This window comes from Mastomys coucha, unplaced genomic scaffold (genome assembly GCF_008632895.1).
Source record: "Mastomys coucha isolate ucsf_1 unplaced genomic scaffold, UCSF_Mcou_1 pScaffold15, whole genome shotgun sequence".
NCBI lineage: Eukaryota > Metazoa > Chordata > Mammalia > Rodentia > Muridae > Mastomys > Mastomys coucha.
Genome location: NW_022196897.1, coordinates 137,963,143 through 137,982,888, shown reverse-complemented (window position 1 = coordinate 137,982,888; position 19,746 = coordinate 137,963,143). Strand labels below are relative to the sequence as shown.

General features: G+C 40.8%; 1 protein-coding gene and 1 long non-coding RNA gene across 10 annotated transcripts in view; one reads left to right on the top strand and one right to left on the bottom strand.

The window, feature by feature from the left end:
* LOC116091161 overlaps positions 1-19,746 on the top strand; it is a 35,101-nt gene that overhangs the window by 10,402 nt on the left and 4,953 nt on the right. For all 4 annotated transcript variants that reach the window (XR_004118959.1, XR_004118961.1, XR_004118960.1 and 1 more), the window contains one exon: positions 16,882-17,084. This is a non-coding gene — a long non-coding RNA (uncharacterized LOC116091161). The remainder of the gene's footprint in view (positions 1-16,881; positions 17,085-19,746) is intronic.
* Positions 5,117-19,746, bottom strand: part of Csnk2a1 (casein kinase 2 alpha 1) — a 49,315-nt gene continuing 34,685 nt past the window's right edge. For all 6 annotated transcript variants that reach the window (XM_031372255.1, XM_031372256.1, XM_031372257.1 and 3 more), the window contains 7 exons: positions 18,096-18,179; positions 15,525-15,635; positions 12,913-13,014; positions 11,383-11,483; positions 10,061-10,209; positions 8,380-8,466; positions 5,117-6,485 (listed from right to left, as the gene is read on the bottom strand). In XM_031372255.1, coding sequence (XP_031228115.1) covers positions 6,370-6,485; positions 8,380-8,466; positions 10,061-10,209; positions 11,383-11,483; positions 12,913-13,014; positions 15,525-15,635; positions 18,096-18,179 — 750 coding nt within the window. In that variant the 3' untranslated portion in view covers positions 5,117-6,369. The remainder of the gene's footprint in view (positions 6,486-8,379; positions 8,467-10,060; positions 10,210-11,382; positions 11,484-12,912; positions 13,015-15,524; positions 15,636-18,095; positions 18,180-19,746) is intronic.

Below are 19,746 nucleotides of genomic sequence, written 5' to 3'. Positions count from 1 at the left end.
CAGTAAGTGAGTGCCTATATAAATTAGTCCCTTCTACCATGTTGACTGTAAATCTTTACATTTCCTAGACTCATTTATTGCAGTGCTAGGGGAATCCAGAGCCTTATGCATGCTAGGCTTCAAAGATAAGCTATTATCCCCAATATTCTCTAGGTATTAAAAAACAGACCAGCTAGAGTTATTCCATGTATATAACCTAAATCCTTGCTTTATTATTTGATATTTCTACATAGTTCATATCTAATCTCTTACTCCCAAGTTGTTGACGATAGGACCAGGTTCATGAACTAACATCCTTGCCAAGTAACATCTCATACAGGATAATCAGGGCCAGGTAAAACAGAGTGCATACAACTGTAACCTCAGCACTGGGGAGCTCAGAAATGATTACAGGCAAGTTCCCAGCCTGTCTGAGCTACGTGTTACATTCTAGGACAACCTGGGCTAGGTTTCTGCTATAAGTATAAGAAATGGACTGGCTATTCTAGAGGAGCCTATGTGGAGGGCTCAGGGCAAGGGCCATTTCATGGTGGCAAAGAAGAATCCATAGGAACTATGGCCAGAGTGACAGAGTATCAGAGAAAAAAAGAAAGAATAAGAGGAACGGCAAAGGGCCATCCTGGGCTTTGGGAAAATCAGAAATCTGGCTGACTTGGTGGAAACCTGTCCTGCTTAACTGATACTTTTTCTTTTCTAGTGAAGATATCACTGGCATCTTGTAAAACCTCAGTTTTTCAGAGATCTACAGTCTTCCTATAGATACCTTATGCACACTATAAAGTTATATAGTAAAGTAAGGAGACATCATCTGTTCCTAGTCTACTACATCCTAAAGCGTTGGTGGGTACTTACACTTAACATCTAATCTGAACACAGGGACTATAGAACAGGTACTTTGTACTTCAGTTCCCCCAACCCCTGAAGACAGGGTTTCTCTGTGCAGCCCTGGCTGTTCTAGAACTCACTTTGTGGGAGACCAGTCTGGCCTCAAAGAGATCCGGCTGACTCTACCTCCCAAGTGCTAGGAGTAAGGTTTGCACCACCACAGTCCAGCTTACTTCAGTCTTACTGCTGCTCTCTATGTACCCATCTCATTTAGAATTTTAAATTTAAAATTTTGAATTTTAAATCACTATATACAGGTGTAAAAAAAGATTTCTGAGCAAAGTGTGGTGGCACATGCCTTTAATCCCAGCATTCAAAGCAGAAGCAGGTAGATCTGTTAATTTAAGGCCACCCTAGTCTACATAACAATTTCAGACAGCCAGAACTAGAGACTCTACCTAAAACCTCAAAACACAAAACAAACACAAATCTGTGTTTAAATTTACTTAGTTGGGATTACTTCTTTTGCTTCAGCCACTTACTCACTAGGGCTCCTTAAAAAAAAACATCTTGTCCTATTGATACAGACTGGCCTGTGGCTTATACTTAACAGCTACAAAGATGCCCCTTATGATATTTCTGGCCATTTAGTAAGCACTATGTTATTCCACTCAGCCTTCTTCATTTCTGGGAGATAATGGCCTACCTACATTTTAGAAAAGGGGTTTTAGTAAGACAAGCCAGGTCATCAGGGAGATGACTTGAGGGACAGTGACATCAACTAAAAAACACAAGGAAAATTCAAGTGGCACAAAGACAAAGAAATGCAACAGTAGAATCAAGGAAAGGAACCCTCAGATGGGTGGGGCATGAAGATCCAAGTTTTCAGACCTTATTTCCTGAGGAAAAAGTATCACCCTAAAGACACCTGATCAATTTAATTTCTTCTTCAACCAAGAAATGGTTCTTGGTGGGTGCTGAGGTACACGCCTTTAATCTCAGCACACAGGAGGCAATCTAGGTCAATCTAAGTTTGAGGCCAGCCTGGACTACAAAGTGAGTTCCAGGACAATCCAGGCTGATACTGTTATGGTCTGATCTCCACCTCCACCAATCAGAATAGCTATGGCCATTTTGTTCCATGCCTGCCAAGCTATTTCATATTGTTGCTGTAACATGCCTGCCAGTCACTGACAGAGAAGAGACGTGACTCAAACAGGACCATGCTAAACACATCCCCAGTTATGTTCTGAAGTTTGTTAATCTTAAGAAATTCCACAAAGTTTTATGTAGGACCCATCAGGTTAAAGGTCAGTATGAACTGTTGTGTCTAATGGCTTGAGCATCATGAAAATGGCTGACTGCCAGGCAGCACTTCCTGCACCTGCGTTTTGAGTTCATTGTGGTTTTTTCTAAGCTAACAGAAAAAGATGTCCATCATCATAGTTCAGATACTTATGCGCTATGCCCCTAGTCTGATCAGTATTAGAGTGTGTGTTCAAGAAACCATCCCTGTCTGACTGAGATTGGTGTTTGCAACTCCTAGACCAAAACAATTACACAGAGAAACCTTGTCTCAGAAAACAAAAAAAGGGGGAGGTTGGGGAAGAGACATGGTCTTAGAAGTCAACCTCTTTAGCACAAATGACCTACAACTAGAACATCCCTTAGAACTGCAACACTAAGAAAATACCAGCAGGAAGGCAGGCAAGGATCAGTGACTGAATAATCACCCACACCTACCTCTAAGTATGGCAGAAAACCTGCTCTGGGAATTTGTAGATGATGATGACAAAACTAGTTTCCAGGATTTGCTCAATCAATTCAATTCAATTATATTACACGATAGTTTCTTGTATCTAAGCCTAACTTCTCAGTATCCAGGAACCTCCAACAAGTCAGCTATAAAATCCTATGCAGTGAACATTTTATAAGGCAAATGAGAAATTTAGGATTTCCGCATTCTCCAGTTCTTCTAACTATAAGTGAATTGAGAAGCAAACATGCTCTGGTCTGTATAGGGACTTCACTCAGCCGTTAAGTCAGACACCATTTCATACACTTTTTCAGACCTTTATGATAGCATGTACTTAAGCTGCCTAATACGTTCCCACAAGTTCATCAGCACACGCAGAGTCCACGTCTCTAACACTGCCAAATAGCCCCCTGAATAGCTGTGTTATCTTCAAAGTTCACTGTCCACAGGGACTATAATGCTGTTCATCAAAAGAAAAGAAATTCCCCTAAAACATGATGTTCTCATAGGCCTTTTTAAATCTTAAGTGCCACTCAGAAGTTCTAAAAATCAGTGTTAGAGGTGAGCAAGGCCTCAGACAATATTTAGTTTCTCCTTCCTTAAAACAGAGGTCCCTAGGAGGGAAGGGCTTCTGCCACCTGATAAACTGAAGACCAAAGGACTACCCTTCCATATCAGAGGACCAGAGCAATGTCAGGCTCTTGACACATTCTCCCTAGCAGAGTGACCCTAGGTCTAACAGATGTGATGTGACTGTATGTGTGTGACAGGGGCATGAATGAATAGGACCATGATGCTCCCTTCCACCATACTTCAATGCCAAAACTTCAGAGTTCCTCTACTAATATTAAATTTCTCCCACCTAACATCTCCACTAACCTAATATTTAAATTCAAATACTATGAAAACTAAACCATCCTTTATTACACACGGTGTCGGTCGGAGAAGCATATTGCTCAGGCTGCATGGACATTTCATTGATTTAAATGTTTTTATTTAAAAAAAATTAAAGACCTTCATGGCACAACTTCTTCCCAGCACAGTTATGTCTTAGTCATACCAATTACAATACAATTACAACCAATAAATCAAGGAGGAGAATTCTGACTTTAAACTTAAAGGGGGGAAGGGCACACTTCTAAACAAAGTTAAAAAATACTTTCAGAGTAACTGCCAACACAGCTGTTTTATATTGGCATCCATCTCACCATATAAGCAATACAGACACAGGAAGTGCTGAGAAATAGTGTCCCAATACAAGGTGTACAGATGAGGTAATTTACAACACAGAAGTTGTTACTCTGTAAACCCTGACCCTCCCTACCCCCCACCCACTCAGATCTTTTAAAACTTTCCATGTTTCTGCAGTGACTCCTTTTTTTGTCTTTTAAGCTTCAATTTATTTTAAAGGACTCTTTTAGGTGGCACACAGGAGTCCTCTGCATTCACCCTCAGCTCTTGCACAGGTTTGATGTGTGAGGAGGCCCAGTTATCTACAGCTGTCAACACCAGCCTCAGACACACCTACACTTCTGAGCTGTAAGCAGGGTGTGGAGTCCTGATCTACAACTTTTCTTTCCACCTCAAAAAAAAAAAAAAAAAAAAAAAAAAAAAAAAAAAAAAAAAAAAAAAAAAAAAAGAATTCAGTCTAAGTGTCTTGTTCAAATCATGATCCAGTGCAAACATAATCACAAACTGCATCTCTGGCACACCTGGTGCTTTCAGCTCTGCACAAATCCAACATGGTGACCCTCACAGCCCGCTAGGGCACACATGAATCAAGTACAATAAATAGTCACTGCAAGTGGCCAAAAAGAAGAAAAATCACTCTGCAGTCAGGTTTTTCCTTTTAGCTCTCTCTATGGTTGAGAAACATTAAGAAAAGCATTAGCATCCTCTATTTTTATCATTACATTCGCTAAAGCCACCACCTTGATAAAGTTACTAAAGCCAAGATGGGTTACAAAGTTAGGTAAGTTAATTAAATTCAACTCCCCAAACAATTATGTTTTATCTATGATGCCAGGTGAGAAAGGCTTATGAATTTAAAAAGGTAGGAGGATGGGGAACTAAGATTTTAGCCTTAAAATATGTTGGAAGATTTTTTCCTAGTCCCCACAGGCAGCTACTGTAATGAAATAACAGGAGAAAATACAGAGCTGATGTTTTGCTGTTGTGCTTAAAAAACTAGGCTTCCTCAGTGAAGCACCTGATAACTTAGGTGGTTGGATTACAGTGGAAAGTCCACTTTATACACACACAAACACACAAAAACTGGCGACTTTCCTACCCCCATCCCTGCAATGCTGAGACACAGAATGAGTTTTATGGCAAAGGATCCTTAATCCCCAGAGACGCTTTGGCTTGTGGTGCTTTTTTAAGGCCTCTCTGCCCTGCCCAATACCATGGGTCAAATGAGGGGTGTATAAAAATGAGGGCCTTGGGAAGCTTCCATGGTATGGGCTGTAGTCCCCTCAGGTTTGAATGTGAGACACCCACCCAGTGAGACCTTTACACAGGGAACTTAAATCTAACCTTGATAAATAAAATCAAACGTTTATTTACACCAAAGAATTCCAACACTGGATCTTTCACATATGAAGGACAAAGTATTATATATATACACACAGCAAGGGGTGGCAGGGCCACGACAAGAGAACTGATCATTTCCCACAATTACAGATCTACCATTTCTGGTTCACTGGAGAGAGTGGCTCTGCTCCTGCCTCTCAAATACACTTACAACTCTCAGAGCAGGGCTCCTCACTGGATGGCATGTGAAGAAAGGGCAAGGCAGGAGGAGGGGGGAAAGTACAAAGCTTAAAATGAACCCAGTGCGGCCACATCACCCGTTAGCTCATAAGAATGCTAGCATGAAACTTATATGGACAATATTTCTTTTTTAAAAAGCAATAAATTATGCCCACTAACTGACTTCAAAATGGCCAAGTCAAAGAAAACTGAAAAAGATTTTGCCTTCTCTCTCCTACCAGTTATGAAGCACTGCATGTCTGGAGATGAAAAGGGAAAGACCAAACTAGGAGCCCAGAAAGGAAAGTATCACAAATGGAAACTAAACTAAAATTAAAATCATTTAGGGTTAGGTTAGTAAGACATGATTCATTGAGGAAAAAAAAAAAAAAGCTTTTGGATCTGTTTGCAAGTTGGGTTGACTTTTAACATCTTGATGTAAATAAGACAGACCCACCTCCACAGAGCCGGAGTAAGCCATGGATGCAGTCCTGGAGAGAAGAGATGAAGTGGCCAGCCAGCAGAACAGTGTTGCAGGATGGACTGGGTCCTCCCTACCTTTCCCCTCCTCTCCTCCCTTGATGAGCTACAGTTTATAATCTCTGGAGAACATGAGCTATAAGCCCCAAGAGTGTACAATGTGGGGAGAGCAACGTGGGAAGGGGACGAAAGCTCCACACGCGCAGTGGCTGGGGCTGAGGCCAGTCTATCTTTGTTCTCTAGTGGTGATAAACTGAATTTGGAAGGGGAGAAAAAATTTTGTCCATGAAATATTCCACCTGCAGGTAATTTTTTCAGGGAATCCCCTGAGTTATGAAAAGTCCAAGTTTTTTTTTGTTTTTTGTTTTTTGTTTTAAAAAGAAAGAAAAATCAGCCTATAATTTTTTTTTTATGACTCAACTACTAAATCCACAAGCAACGGTTCAGACACGGTGCTTCTGAAGTGTTCTCACCCCTCCCAACCAGGCGCAAGCTGCATCAAGGAGAGGGTGGACTTCCCCACCTCTGCTCAGGCATCAGAAGACAGATGGGGGTCATTACTGCTGAGCGCCAGCAGCAGCTGGAACAGGTATCCCAAGTGAGTTGGCAGCGGCAATCACTGGTGAGCCTGCCAGAGGTCCAAGGGGTGAAGGGGTTGGCACTGAAGAAATCCCTGAAAGAAAAGAGCCGTAAGCCAGAGACAGACACCAAGCATATACATCAGAGCCATCAAATCTTCCATAATGTTTTCCCCAAAAGTTGAATACAATAATTTTTTCTTTATAATTTCTCTTGGCCACATTTTGTACACTTCAAAGTTTGATCTGTATAAATCCAAGTTAAAATTGTAAATTCTAGGGGAGCTGAAGAAATGGCTCAGCAGTTAAGAGCACTGGCTACTCTTTTGGAGGTCCTGAATTCAATTCCCAGCAACCACATGGTGACTCACAACCATCTATAATGGGATCTGATGCCCTCTTCTGGTGTGTCTGAAGACAGGGCACTCATGTACATCAATAAATGAAATAAACAATTAAATATTTTTAAAAAATACTAAAAGTTCTAATTCATAAATTTAGCAGCCAACTGACAATTATACAAATACCATTGGCAGCCTGTTTAGGGCAGCACTGTCTAGAAACTCTGTTCTGCACCCTACTTTCTCAAAGGGTGACTTCTGACAAGACATGGTAAGCTACAAAGAAATGTGACTCCAAGGACTGGGGGCACAACTACTTTTATTCGGTTTTTATTATATAGCTATTTGGGCAGCTGCTACCACACTGAACAGCATAGGACTTTAACCAACTTTCAAACTACAATGGTCACTTACTGGAGAAAGGTGCATTCTTGCCTCTAAGTGATTATTTGTTTTTGGTCTCTTCTCCATTTCCAATACAATTATGTAGTTTCCCATCAATCAGCCAGTTCCTCCCCCTTCCCCTCAATTCCCTCAAATTCAAGACACCAGTCCTATGTGTGGGGTATGTGTTCCAATGCCCCAGGGTCCCTGAGACCTTGGGCAGTCCCCAACACTATATGTATATATGTATTCTCTACATACATATATACAATAGATTAATTTATAAATTAGTCATGGTCATAAATTTCCAAACACAATTGCCACTTAGAGGCAAGAATGTACCTTTCTCCACTGAGTGACCATTGTAGTTTGACAGTTGTTCAAAGACTAATTATAACAAAGCTCCTTTTAAAAAGTTTTATGAATATGAGTTCTCTCAATAGACACCAGACAAACAGTACTTTTGAATTATGAGTAAGTAAAACCATGAATATGGGAGATTACTGTTCAAACACAGGAATATGTAGGTGAAAAATATCTTTGAGCTATATAAGATTCTTTCAAAAAGCCAATCATGACTAGGCAGTGGTGGCAAACACGTTTAATCCTAGCACTTGGAAAGCAGAGACAGGTGGATTTCTGAGTTCTCTGCCAGCCTGGTCTACAGAGTGAGTTCCAGGACAGCCAGGGTTACACAGAGAAATCCTGTCTCGAAAAACCAAAATCAAACCAAACCAATTACTACATACATACATACATCTCTTTGCTCTTCATAGTTTGTTGGGAATTCAAATCTCTGCAAAAAGTTTTCTATAGGGATACTATAATTCTGAAGGGAGACTGTTGATTTCTTACAAGACAGTGACATTAAAAGTATACCGACAGCATTTACCAGCACAGATTATATATACCCACTGACCAATGTTTGATCCCCACCATTCATGTAAACCTAGGGCTGGAGGGGGCTGCCTAGCCAGTTAACCTAACCTAATGGTGGGTTCCAGAGAGAAAGCCCACAGCTTGTGGTACACATGCACACACATGAAAGAACTCAATGAAACAAAGTGGAGATGGCTCCTGAACAATCACATTTGAGGCTGAACTCTGATTTTCACCCAAATGCATACCAATGTTCTCATACCAGCCACACTCACAATTTTACAGAGAAAAAAGGGTATACAAGAAATCAGGCACAAAAAGGGAACTGAAACTAAAAACAGTAACTTTCTTCTACTTTCTAAAAGAGAAGTGCCCAATCACCAACCTGACATCATATTGGCGCTGCTGACAGGGGTGCTGCCCCCTGCCATGCTAGTGGAACTCATCCGAGCCTGGTCCTTCACAACAGTGTCTAGAAAACAGAGAAGAAGGTTGGTCCCATTCTGTTTGGTGTACAAAACTAGTAAATAAGAAATAAGAGTAGTTTTCTCCAATCTTTACTCAATTTCTACTCTGTGTCACTTTTAGAACATAAAGCAGCAACTACCTTCACCATGAATTAAATAAGTATTACATAATAAACACCTGGCTTATACAAACTGTAGTTAAAAACTGTGAATTCAATGGAAGGATGAAGAGTAGCTGATCCACTATACAGCTAATTAAAAATGAAGATGGCACACTGGGCAGTGGTGGCGCATGCCTTTGATCACAGCACAGGCAGAGGCGGGTGGATTTCTGAGTTCCAGGCCAACCTGGTCTACAGAGTGAGGTCCAAGACAGCTGGGGCAATACAGAGAAATCCTGACTCGAAAAAACCAAAAGAAAAAATATGAAGATGGCTAAATGGTTGTTTTTTTTTTTGTTGTTGTTGTTGTTTTGTTTTTTTTGTTTTTGTTTTTGTTTTTCCGAGACAGGGTTTCTCTCTATATATAGCCCTGGTTGTCCTGGAACTCACTCTGTAGACCAGGCTGGCCTCAAACTCAGAAATCTGCCTGCCTCTGCCTCCCAAGTACTCGGATTAAAGGTATGTGCCACCACTGCCCGGCTAAATGGATGTTTAATGGAGACAATACAATGTGACCTGGCCAAGACAGCAATTTAGTATTAGTGAATTGGGCCAGAGCAGAAGACTGAGTGGGCCAAAGATATTTGCCTGTGTAGGATAGAATATAATCATAAACTTTACTCTTCATCCTGAATGTGTTTCAGTTATAGCAGAATGGGCAACAAGTTCAGACTAAGTGGAATATCATTGCATTATTCTTCAGGGAACAATCCAATAGGAAAACAAACAGCATCATATATCTAGAGTAGGTGGAGAAACACTTCACTCATAAAAGCATAGTTGGCTATATACCCATAAACCTTACAGCTTATACAATAGTAAGACTTGTAAACATCTCTAGCTCCAACAAATGATTAGCAAAGGTAGGTCAGATCAAGATCTATTATACTCAACCAGGTCAAACAGTCGCTAGAAATAGAAGGAAAATAAATCTCTGTAACCCTGCTTCCTGGTTTTTTTTTTTTTTTTTTTTTAGATAGATTCTTACTTTATAACCCAGCCTAGCTTGGTAGTTACTATGCAGTCCAGTCTGATTTGGAACTTGTGGTGAACCTACTCTAGTTCTCCCAAGCATAGAGATTACAGGCACAAACCTATATAAAAGAAATTTCATTAAAGCATTATCATGTTCCTTTTTATTTGGTAGTACTGTGGATTAAATTGAAGGTCTTACACATACTAGGTAAGTGTTCTGGTACTGCCTAGATTCCCAGCCCACTTCCCCAAATTCTGCATGGCAACTGCTGTCATGAGGCAACTCCCCTCATCTGAAAAAAATGAGGCTCCAAATGGGTGAAGTAACTTGTTGGTAGACTAATATGAGCTGATCTATTCCAGGTCTACTCTATAACACTTAGTCTAGAACCTTGTTTACAACAAACTCTTTTCGGCCTCATATAGTCTACTGGGCAGTGAAGGGCTATACAACTGGACTCACAGAAGTAAGGGTGCTCCATGGCCTCTCTTGCAGTGAGCCGGGACTGGTGGTCATATCGTAGCAGCTTGTCCAGAAAATCCAAGGCCTCAGGGCTGACAAGATGTTGGTTTTCACTGTGGACAAAGCGTTCCCATCGCTTACGGGAGTGTCTATAAGGCAAAATTAGAAATGCAAAATGGGCCACAGGGTACAGAAGTCTAACCAACAGCAAGAGGAATAAAATCTAAAAGATAGCCTTGTAGCACTACTGTATTACAGAGGGGAACACCCTCAGATAGGAGGTAACTGACAAGGACAGTGTTGCTCTGTAGTGGGTTGGCCTGTGGCTTGTATTTTAATGCTAATACTGGTTCCTCATGACCTAGTTGCCCCAGAGATAGCCCACACATAGATCCAAGTGACCCTATGTGCCCTGGCCCCCAAGTTATTTCTGATGCTAACAGCTGGGCAGAAGAAACATGCACAGGTTTAAGGGTTTCTGGGCCTGGGTGTTTGAGGACAACCATGAAGAGTGAAGGTGAGGAAGAAAAAGTTGCCATGGGTTAGGAGTCAAGAAAAGATGGCCCTGAGGGCTAGCCAATTGAAGTTAAGAGCATCCCAGATGAAACATAGTGATAACTTGAGGGAATTGATAGGAAATAGATTTTTAATAGCTTAGGGGGCAGATATCTGCCCAGCTCTAGTGCTAAGCCTTATTGTAAATACAAAAGTTGTGTGTATCTTTTATCCAAGAACTAAATGGTCAAAGGTAGGGTAGAAACCCTGGACTGGAATGAAATATTTCTACCACATTGCTCCAAGGAAAAATCTGGGCCTTCTGTCTTTGAAGAAACATACTTCAAGTGACTCTTAGGTTGTTAATGTTCTTATGCAGCACACAGGAGGCTGAGCAAGCTAATGATCTTCCCCCATTTCCATTCTTGGCAGTTATGCCACTCTTTGCATCAGAAAGCCTATGTCCTTCTCTAAGTAGATTGTGCCTTACTACTCTGGCTCATCAGCATTGCGAGGTAACAGTGAGCAGACCAGTCTACTTTCTTCACTTGCAAAGATGTAAACTTATCAGGACAGAGCTGAAGGTTTCATCTAACTGTATTCTTCTACTTAGACCCCTCATATACTCCTGTCACAGGAACCCTGACTATAACCTTCAAGTACTCAGGCCTTTTTATGAGGACCTAGACAGATGGCCATTCAATCCAATGTTATCATGCATGCTCAAACAGCATCCTATAGCACCAGACCAGACACCTTAGCACTTTTGGCAAAGACAGTAAGACAACTGCCAAAACCAGAAACTCTAGGGGTGGTGGGTAACTTACCTGCCCAAGATATCGTTGAAACGTGGATCTAATTCAATATTGTACTTGTCGATATAGTCATATAAATCTTCTGTTCCCAGAACCTTGGCTATCCTCACCAACTGACATCAGAGAGAAAACCACAAGTATAATATATAATCAAGTCAGCAACTAATAAGTGAGCTAAATAAACCAATATGCCCTACAAATAAATGTTAGCCCAAAAATTTTAATTCAAATTTTGGTGTGTAGTAGGGGTAAATTTCATATAAAATTCTTATATAAGCTCAATTAGAAAGCATTAGAAAAAGCCAACTATGGTGGCAGAATGGCTCAGCAGTTAAGAGCACTGTCTGATCTTCTGAAGGTCCTGAGTTCAAATCCCAGCAACCACATGGTGGCTCACAACCATCTGTAGTGAGATCTGACGCCCTCTTCTGGTGTGTCTGAAGACAGCTACAGTGTACTATTTTGCCTGGTTCTTTCTCCCCTTGAAATGTCCCCCTAGTTGTCTTTTTCTCCTCACCACAACTCAAATGACAATGGCTGTTCTTTTAGAACCTGTCATACACACTTCTGCATTCATTTTAGCGTTATTTTCAATTGCTTTTATTGCCTATTTGCCTACAGACAGACAATGAGCTATTTGAAGGCATTCCTCTGCACCCCGTACCCTTCAGTCCTGTATGGCACTTGACACAAAGCTGCAGACTTCAAGAGGAACAAGCTTTCTATAGTGTCTAACCTGTCAATCTGGCCTCTGTGTATGTGTTCTACTGAGAAATTCACTTGCTCACTTCACATAGAAGCAAGAGCAAAACACTAAAAGGATCTGTGTGCATCCAGGAAGCATGCACCATCACTTGATGGTGCATGCTTCAGCACTTGGAAACTGAAGCAGGCAAGTCTGTGAGTTCAAGGCCAGCCTAGTCTATTGATAAAAGTTAGGGAAGCCAGGGCTGTACAGAGAGACCCTGTTTTGACACAGCCTACCCCTTAAATAAAAGGTTAAATCTAGCTGTTTTAAGGACCAGTAAAGCTAGCTGAACAAGTAGAGAACTCTCAGATATTATGTATTATGAACTAGGCTAGTGAGGTGAGGTGTACGGCAACTGCACTTTAATGGTTTCTTTAATTCTTTGATTTTTGAGACAGGTTCACTCTATGTAGCACTGACTGTCCTGGAACTTGCTGTGTAGACCAAACTGGCCTTCAACTCAGAGATCTACCTCCTCCTCCTGTTGAGTGCTGGGATTAAAGGCATGAGCTATCATACAGGGTGAGTAGGATAAAGGCAGGGATTGAAAAAAGGTTTCACAGTGTAGTCTCAGAATTTAGAAACCCACATGCTGTTTGTCTCCCAGGTGTTAGGACTAAAGAAATGCACAACCACATCTGAATAGTTTTTTATATTTTTTAAAACATTGTCGCCCAGGCTGTCTTGGAACTTACCAGATAGCCTAGACCCACTGAAGTTTTTAATGAGTTTCCAGATCTGGCCATCGTTACACTAGGTCAGTAAATTTCTTAATGGGAGTAACATGTTATCACCTGATCATAATTGTCATGTCCATGGAAAAATGGCTCCTTCCGGAAGATCATACTTGCCAGCATACAACCCAAGCTCCACATATCCAAACTATAATCGTACATCTGTATTAAAGAAAACATCATTATCACATATGCATTCCCACACTAGTCACTTCTAGATACAAAATAGACATTTTTATGTCTGTGAGTACACTGTCTTCTCTTCAGACACTTCAGAAGAGGGCATCAGATCCCATTACAGATGATTATGAGCCACCATGTGGTTGTTGGGAATTGAACTCAGGACTTCTAGAAGAGCAGTCAGTGCTTTTAACTGCTAAGCTGGTTAAGGGTCCCCCAAATGGATATTTAAAAAAATTAAAAATTACTTTGCTCATAGTGAAACATCACATATCTTTCTCCTAGTTATTGGCTTGTTGGGTTTTTCTTTGATACAAGAAATGGAACCTTGAGCCTTGTGCATGCTAGGCAATTGGCTGACCTTTAGGCTACACTGCCAGCCCTTCTATCAATCCAGTTTTATTTCTCCCTACGATTTTTTGTTAAGTGTGTATTTGTGTTTAAAATAAGGGGTGAGTACAGTATGTGAACATGAGTGAAAGTGAAGTCACCCCCACCAAAAAAAATCCAGAAAGGCAGAAGCTGGAGTTATAGGTGGTTATGAGAACCTAACTCAGGTCTTTTACAAGATTAGTGTGTGCTCTTAACTTTTGAGCCAACTTAGTCACTCAACTCAAGTTTTTTCCCCCATTAATTTATTTATCCATGTGACATCCCAATCTATCCCCTCTTACCCCCTCACACAGTCCCCTCCACCTTCCCCTTCTCCAATGAGAGGGTAGAAACCCCCAACCTAGCCGCCCTCCCCACCCCAGGCACGTAACTCTCTGCAGGACTAGGCACATTCTCTTTCACTGAAGCCAGACAAGGATCCTGTTGGGAGAATGGGATAGAGGCAATAGCTTTAGGGACAGCACCTACTCCAATTGTTAGGGGACCCACAAGAAGACCATCAAACTGTGCATTTGCTACATATGTGCAGGAGGGCAAGGACAAGGTCCAGCCTATGTATGTTCTTTGGTTGCTGGTTCAGTCTCTGAGAGCCCCAAGGGTCCAAGTTAGTTGATGATGTTGATCTTCCTGTGAAGTTCCTATCACTTCCAGGACCTTTCATCCTTTCTTTAACTCTTCCATAAGAGTCCCGATCTCTGTCCCCTTTGGCTGTGAGTCTATGCATCTGTTTCAGTCAGCTCCTGGTGGAGCCTCACAACAGACAGTTATGCTAGGCTCCTGTCTATCTTCCTCATCTCTGTTTTAAAGCAAACTGTAAATACTACTTTGAACCACTTGAAAAAGAAAACCCTACAATTTTACTATGTGAAGAAATCCAAGGATTCCCTTGAAAGGGCCTACCCTATTTAGTTAACTCTGAGAGAGGATACGACTGCACAGTCTGGGCTGGTCTGGAACTCACTATATTCCCCAGACTGTCCTTGAACTCAGAGCTGCCTGCCTCTTCTACCATATGGTACCATACTTAGCAAGGTTACATACTTTAGAATTCTAGAAATGAAACTTTTTAGGGCAGAACCTAAAACTTTAAGGTATTTGATATTAACTCAGAAATAATGGGTATGGAAAGTTGTCCTAGGGAATTCTAAAACACTGAGTAAATCTTTTTATCCAATAAAAACAAAAAACAAATACTTATTTTGGAGTTGGAGAAATGGCTTAGCAGTTAAGAGCACTGACTGCTCTTCTAGAAGGCCAGGTCCACGTCCAAGCACCCACATAGCAGCATGTAAAGATTTGTAACTCAAGGAATCCAATACCCTATTTTTACCTCCACAGGCACCAGTCATCAATTTGATACTCAAGACATACAATTGAGCAAAGCACTCATACATATAAAATTACATACAAAATTAAAAAAAAATGATTTAATTGTATGTGTACTGCATATATACTGGTTTTTTGCAGAGGACAGAAGTAACCAACTGTTATGAGCCACTATGTAAGTTCTAGGAACTGCACCCAGTTCCTCTGCAGGAGTAGCGAGTGCTTTTAACTTGTGAGGCATCATTCCCACCTCCCTTTTTTCTTACACTGTAGCCCAAGGCAGGCCTCAATCTTGTGGTAATCTTGCCTCAGCCTTCAAAGTTTATCGATGGATATCAGTGTGAACCCCCACGACTGGAATGTGTGTGGGAGTAATGGGGTATTCTTCATATTTGAGCTAAACTTAAGAGATGTGCAAAAGATGCTTGATTCTTTTTAAAAAGAATCTCATATTAAGCCTTGAACTAATCCTTCTGTCTCCTAAAAGCTGGATTAAGTGTGCACCACACATCTTCCACATCAAGAGAATCTCTTATGAATATCTTCTGGTTCTGCTTTAAGTAAATTTAGGACCATAACTTAACACTAACACACACACACGCACACGCACACGCACACACACACGCACCCAAAACTCATGTATCTTACATTTTGCCTAAAATAGGACAGGTAGGGATATGATAAATGGCTTATGCAAAGCACAAACTGATGTTTCTACAAAATATGTGTAAAATAAGCACAGGAATAATACTGTACTTACATTCTCTTCTTACCTGATAATCTACAAGTAGTTCTGGACCTTTGAAATATCGGGAAGCAACTCGGACATTATACTCTTGACCAGGATGGTAAAACTCAGCTAAACCCCAGTCTATTAGCCGAAGCTGAAAGGGAAAAAAAGAGAAATCAAGTCACATGTAACTAGAGCATCTTCCAACTCCTCTTATTCTAAAACTGGAGTACTCCAGAGGAGGGATCCTCAACCAGGTGCTCATCTTTCCAGCACCTCACAGTATCATCTCATCCTCATTTTTAGCTATTTTAATACATAGTCAGTATACATGCCACCACTCTTCATAGCCTCTGTTCACCATCTAAAGAGGAAAAGTCTACGAGTAACATATGGCTTTGGGGTTCTCGTTCTCTCTCTGACTTAATTTTTTTTTCCTTTTTATCTCAACTCTATCCATGCTGCCGTTCCACCATGCCATATTGTGAGATTATGATTTTAATATATACATATTGTTTTTCATCCATGGTTTCTGAAACAATAATTTTCACAACACCTATTTTCCAAGTTTCTAAAATGATAAACATACTTTGAGGTAAAGTTATTTGTCTTTTTTCTGTGTGTGCTGGCCATTGATTGTACATGTTCCTAGGCACTGGGCTACATTCCCAGCCTTAGTGTCTGGCATAGTGCAGGCTTTAGAGAACAAAATTCCCCCTATGTACTCATTTCACCTTTTCTCCAGAATGTAAATAGGAAGTGAGTTTCGTTTTTCTAAAGTAGATCATAGAAACTTATATGAAAATCTGTTCTGGCACAGACCATCTATGAAGATACCCTTTAAAAGGGTCTTATATCACATGAAGGAAGAATGAAGAAACTAGTCTTGTTTGTTCTCCCACTGAGCCTACCACATTGCTAATTGGCTGTTCACACTTCACATTTATGCCATGAAAAACAAGGAGTTCAAGGGGCTTTTGGACAGCCATGTGGCAATTTCTAGAGAGCAGTATGCTGGGACATAGCATGGTGCTCGGACAACTCCCACGAGCCTTGTCCTCAGCATCTCTCCACATGCTGTCATTTGTAATACTGTCATTTGTAATATTGTCATTTGTAATACTGTCATTTGTAATATTGTCATTTGTAATATTTTGAACATGCCAGTAAATCTATTTACCCAAGTTCTAAAAGTTCTAGCAAAGTGTGTAAACTCAAGCAATAGCAGTTGTTCAGAAGCATAGATGGAAAACCCTGGGGCTTGTTTCCAACAGCATTTAACAGGGAAGGAGGAGCAGTTTTAGGAATCTGCTATGCCTAGGGAGTAAGTACTAAAACTGGATCAAATTAGAGGACACTCTGCTAGTGTTTAATGTAGAAATTATTTTTCTTATTGGCAGGTATTTCTTTCTGGCCTTGCATTGCTGGGTCTGCTCCAGTACTCCCAAAGTGTCATACTCTACTGGAACTCCACAGAACATCCTTCTGTGCTGTGCTGACTAGTTTTATTTCAACTCGACATAAGCTACAGCCATTTGGGAAGAAGGAACCTCAACAGAGACTGAAAGGGAGGCAAGCCTGTGGTGTACTCTTGACTGAACAGGTCAGTAAGCAGCATGTCTTCATGGCCACTGCATCAGCTCCTGCCCTCTGGGTTCCCTCAATGATGGACTTGTCAAACTATAAGCTGAAACAAACCCTTTCTGTCTAAATTGCTTTTAGTCATTATTTTTATCATAGCAATGGAAATCACAACTACAACGTGCCCCTTACAGATATAATATCTATCCTCTGTTACCTGTCACTGCCTTCTCCCTGATCCCTCCCTTTCCAATACCTTTCTGAAACAGGGTCTCACTATGTAGACCAAGCAGACCTTGAACTCAGAGCAATATCCTGGTTCAGCCTCTCAAGCTTTGACACTCCTTGCACAATTGACTTAGTCACCACACTTGATTCAAATAACACTTTAGAGACAAACATTTTTGTCTACTTTGTTCACTTATATAGCTCCAGCCTCAAAACCCCTATTATGTGGCGTATGTCAGAAAACATATCAATTGTATGAATAAGTCACCTAAATCCCCAACGACTACAACAGTGATCACTGTGAGAGAGGTGGGCTTGGCAACTTAAAAAACTGAATGTCAGGGTAGCCTAAAAGACAAACACTGCCTTGAGTTGCAAGATGGTTCAGCATGTTTTACACAAAACCTAATGACCTCAGTTCAAGACCCAGGACTCACATGGTAGAAAGAAAACTTGACAAAGTATTGATCTGATCTCTATACATCTGACACAGTATGCACACATTCACACTCATACATACTTCCACTTTCCCTTGACAGAATATATATATATATATTTTTGGTTTCTCTGTATAGCCCTGGCTGTCCTGGAACTCACTCTATAGACCAGGCTGTCCTGGAACACAGAAATCCACCTGCCTCTCCCTCCCAAGTGCTGGGATTAAAGGCGTGTACCATCACCGCCCGGCCAGAATAATGAATTTTAAAAAGTTATTTTAAGAAGAAAAGGCTGGAAATTATACATCCGTGCACCAGATTTAATGGAGATGTGCTAATATTTTTTTATAAAAGAGGTTTGACTTTACCTTTCTGTGCTCATGATCAATCATGACATTATGGGGTTTCACATCTCTATGCATAATTCCCATGCTGTGACAATAATCCAGGGCCTGCAAGAAAGGAAAATTTGCTTGTATGAATTACTGTTTAGTTGTTTACTTTCTCTTCTATGTCAGTTTTCCTAATAGCCTTACGACAATCAGGGGAACCAGGTAGCTATTCCTTAAGAACTGGTTCATACAGTCACTCAGGGCTCCATCCAAATTACAAAATCTCCACCCACACCCTCCCAACCCCCAGAAAGGCAGGGTTTTGCAATGTTGTAGCCCAGGCTACTTTCAAACTTCAGCATCCTGAGTGCTGGGATTATAGGTGTGAACTGCTCTTTACTTATCTCAGCATCCTTTCTGTTCAAAAAGACTCAAAGTCCACAACAACTGCACAACTTCTTATCCAAAGGCTTGATTATTTCTACAAACACATTCCCCTCAAAAGAAAATTTAGCCTACCAACATTTTATTTAAAGACAGGAATTTCTTTAGTAGCAGAGTGATGGGGATGAATAACCAGCTGTCTGCTTATATGAATATTTTATCTGCACACCATCATGCCTATACGTGGACACTCCATCCATGGCTGGGTTTTTTCGCTATAACAGCAGAGATGAACAGTAGGACCAAGACTTCAGCCCTATAAAGAAATTTGCCAGGGCTGGCGAGATGGCTCAGTGGTTAAGAGCACTGGCTGTTCTCTTCCAAAGGTCATGAGTTCAAATCCCAGCAACCACATGGTGGCTCACAACCATCTGTAATGATATCTGATGCCCTCTTCTGGTGTGTCTGAAGACAGCAACAGTGTACTTAGATATAAGAAGAAATTGCCAGCTCCTGATCTAGGTCATCTATCAAATCTGAATAGAGTTTATAAGCTGAAATTGAGGTGAATGGAATAACACACCTTTGAGTTTGTCAATCCTGGCCTTTGTCAACCAATGACATTAGCTAAGTTCTTGTTCTTCCTGAAGGACAGCCTGACTTGAGTTTCTAGCCTGTAGGGCTGGGCAAACATGTCTACACCTACATGTTCTGCTTTCCACATGAGCCAAAAGAAGATCAATGTCTATATAGGTATAATTGTTTGATGCTTTTGAAGGTCAGTGTTTCACTATATGACTCTGGATGACCTAGAACTCATTATGTAGACCCAGACTGTTTTCAAAACCAGGTATCTGCCTGCCTCTGCCTCCCAAGTACTCGAATCAACAGCATGTACAAACATGCCCAACTTTCTTTTGAGACTTAAATAAGCTGCCATGGTATTAACCTATGATTAATAGGAAAATTTATCCTATTCTAAGCAGTTCTCTCCTTATAAAGCTAATCTTGAAAATGCTGAGTTGCAAGATGTTTTGTGATCTCACTTTAGAAATCAAAGTCCACTTGTACTCAGCAATCTCTAAGAACTTTATAATCCTTAGAAGAATGACCCTCTGAGGGTTAAGTTCAAGAGTCTTTTTCTTTTCTTTACTCTTTTTGAGACAGTGTTTCTCTGTATAGCCATGGTTGTCCTAGAACTTGCTTTGCAACCAAGTTGGTCTCTTTCTGCCTCCTAAGTGCTGGGATTAAAGGTATGAGCCACCACTACCCGGCTAAGAATCTTTTTTTTTTTTTTTTTTTT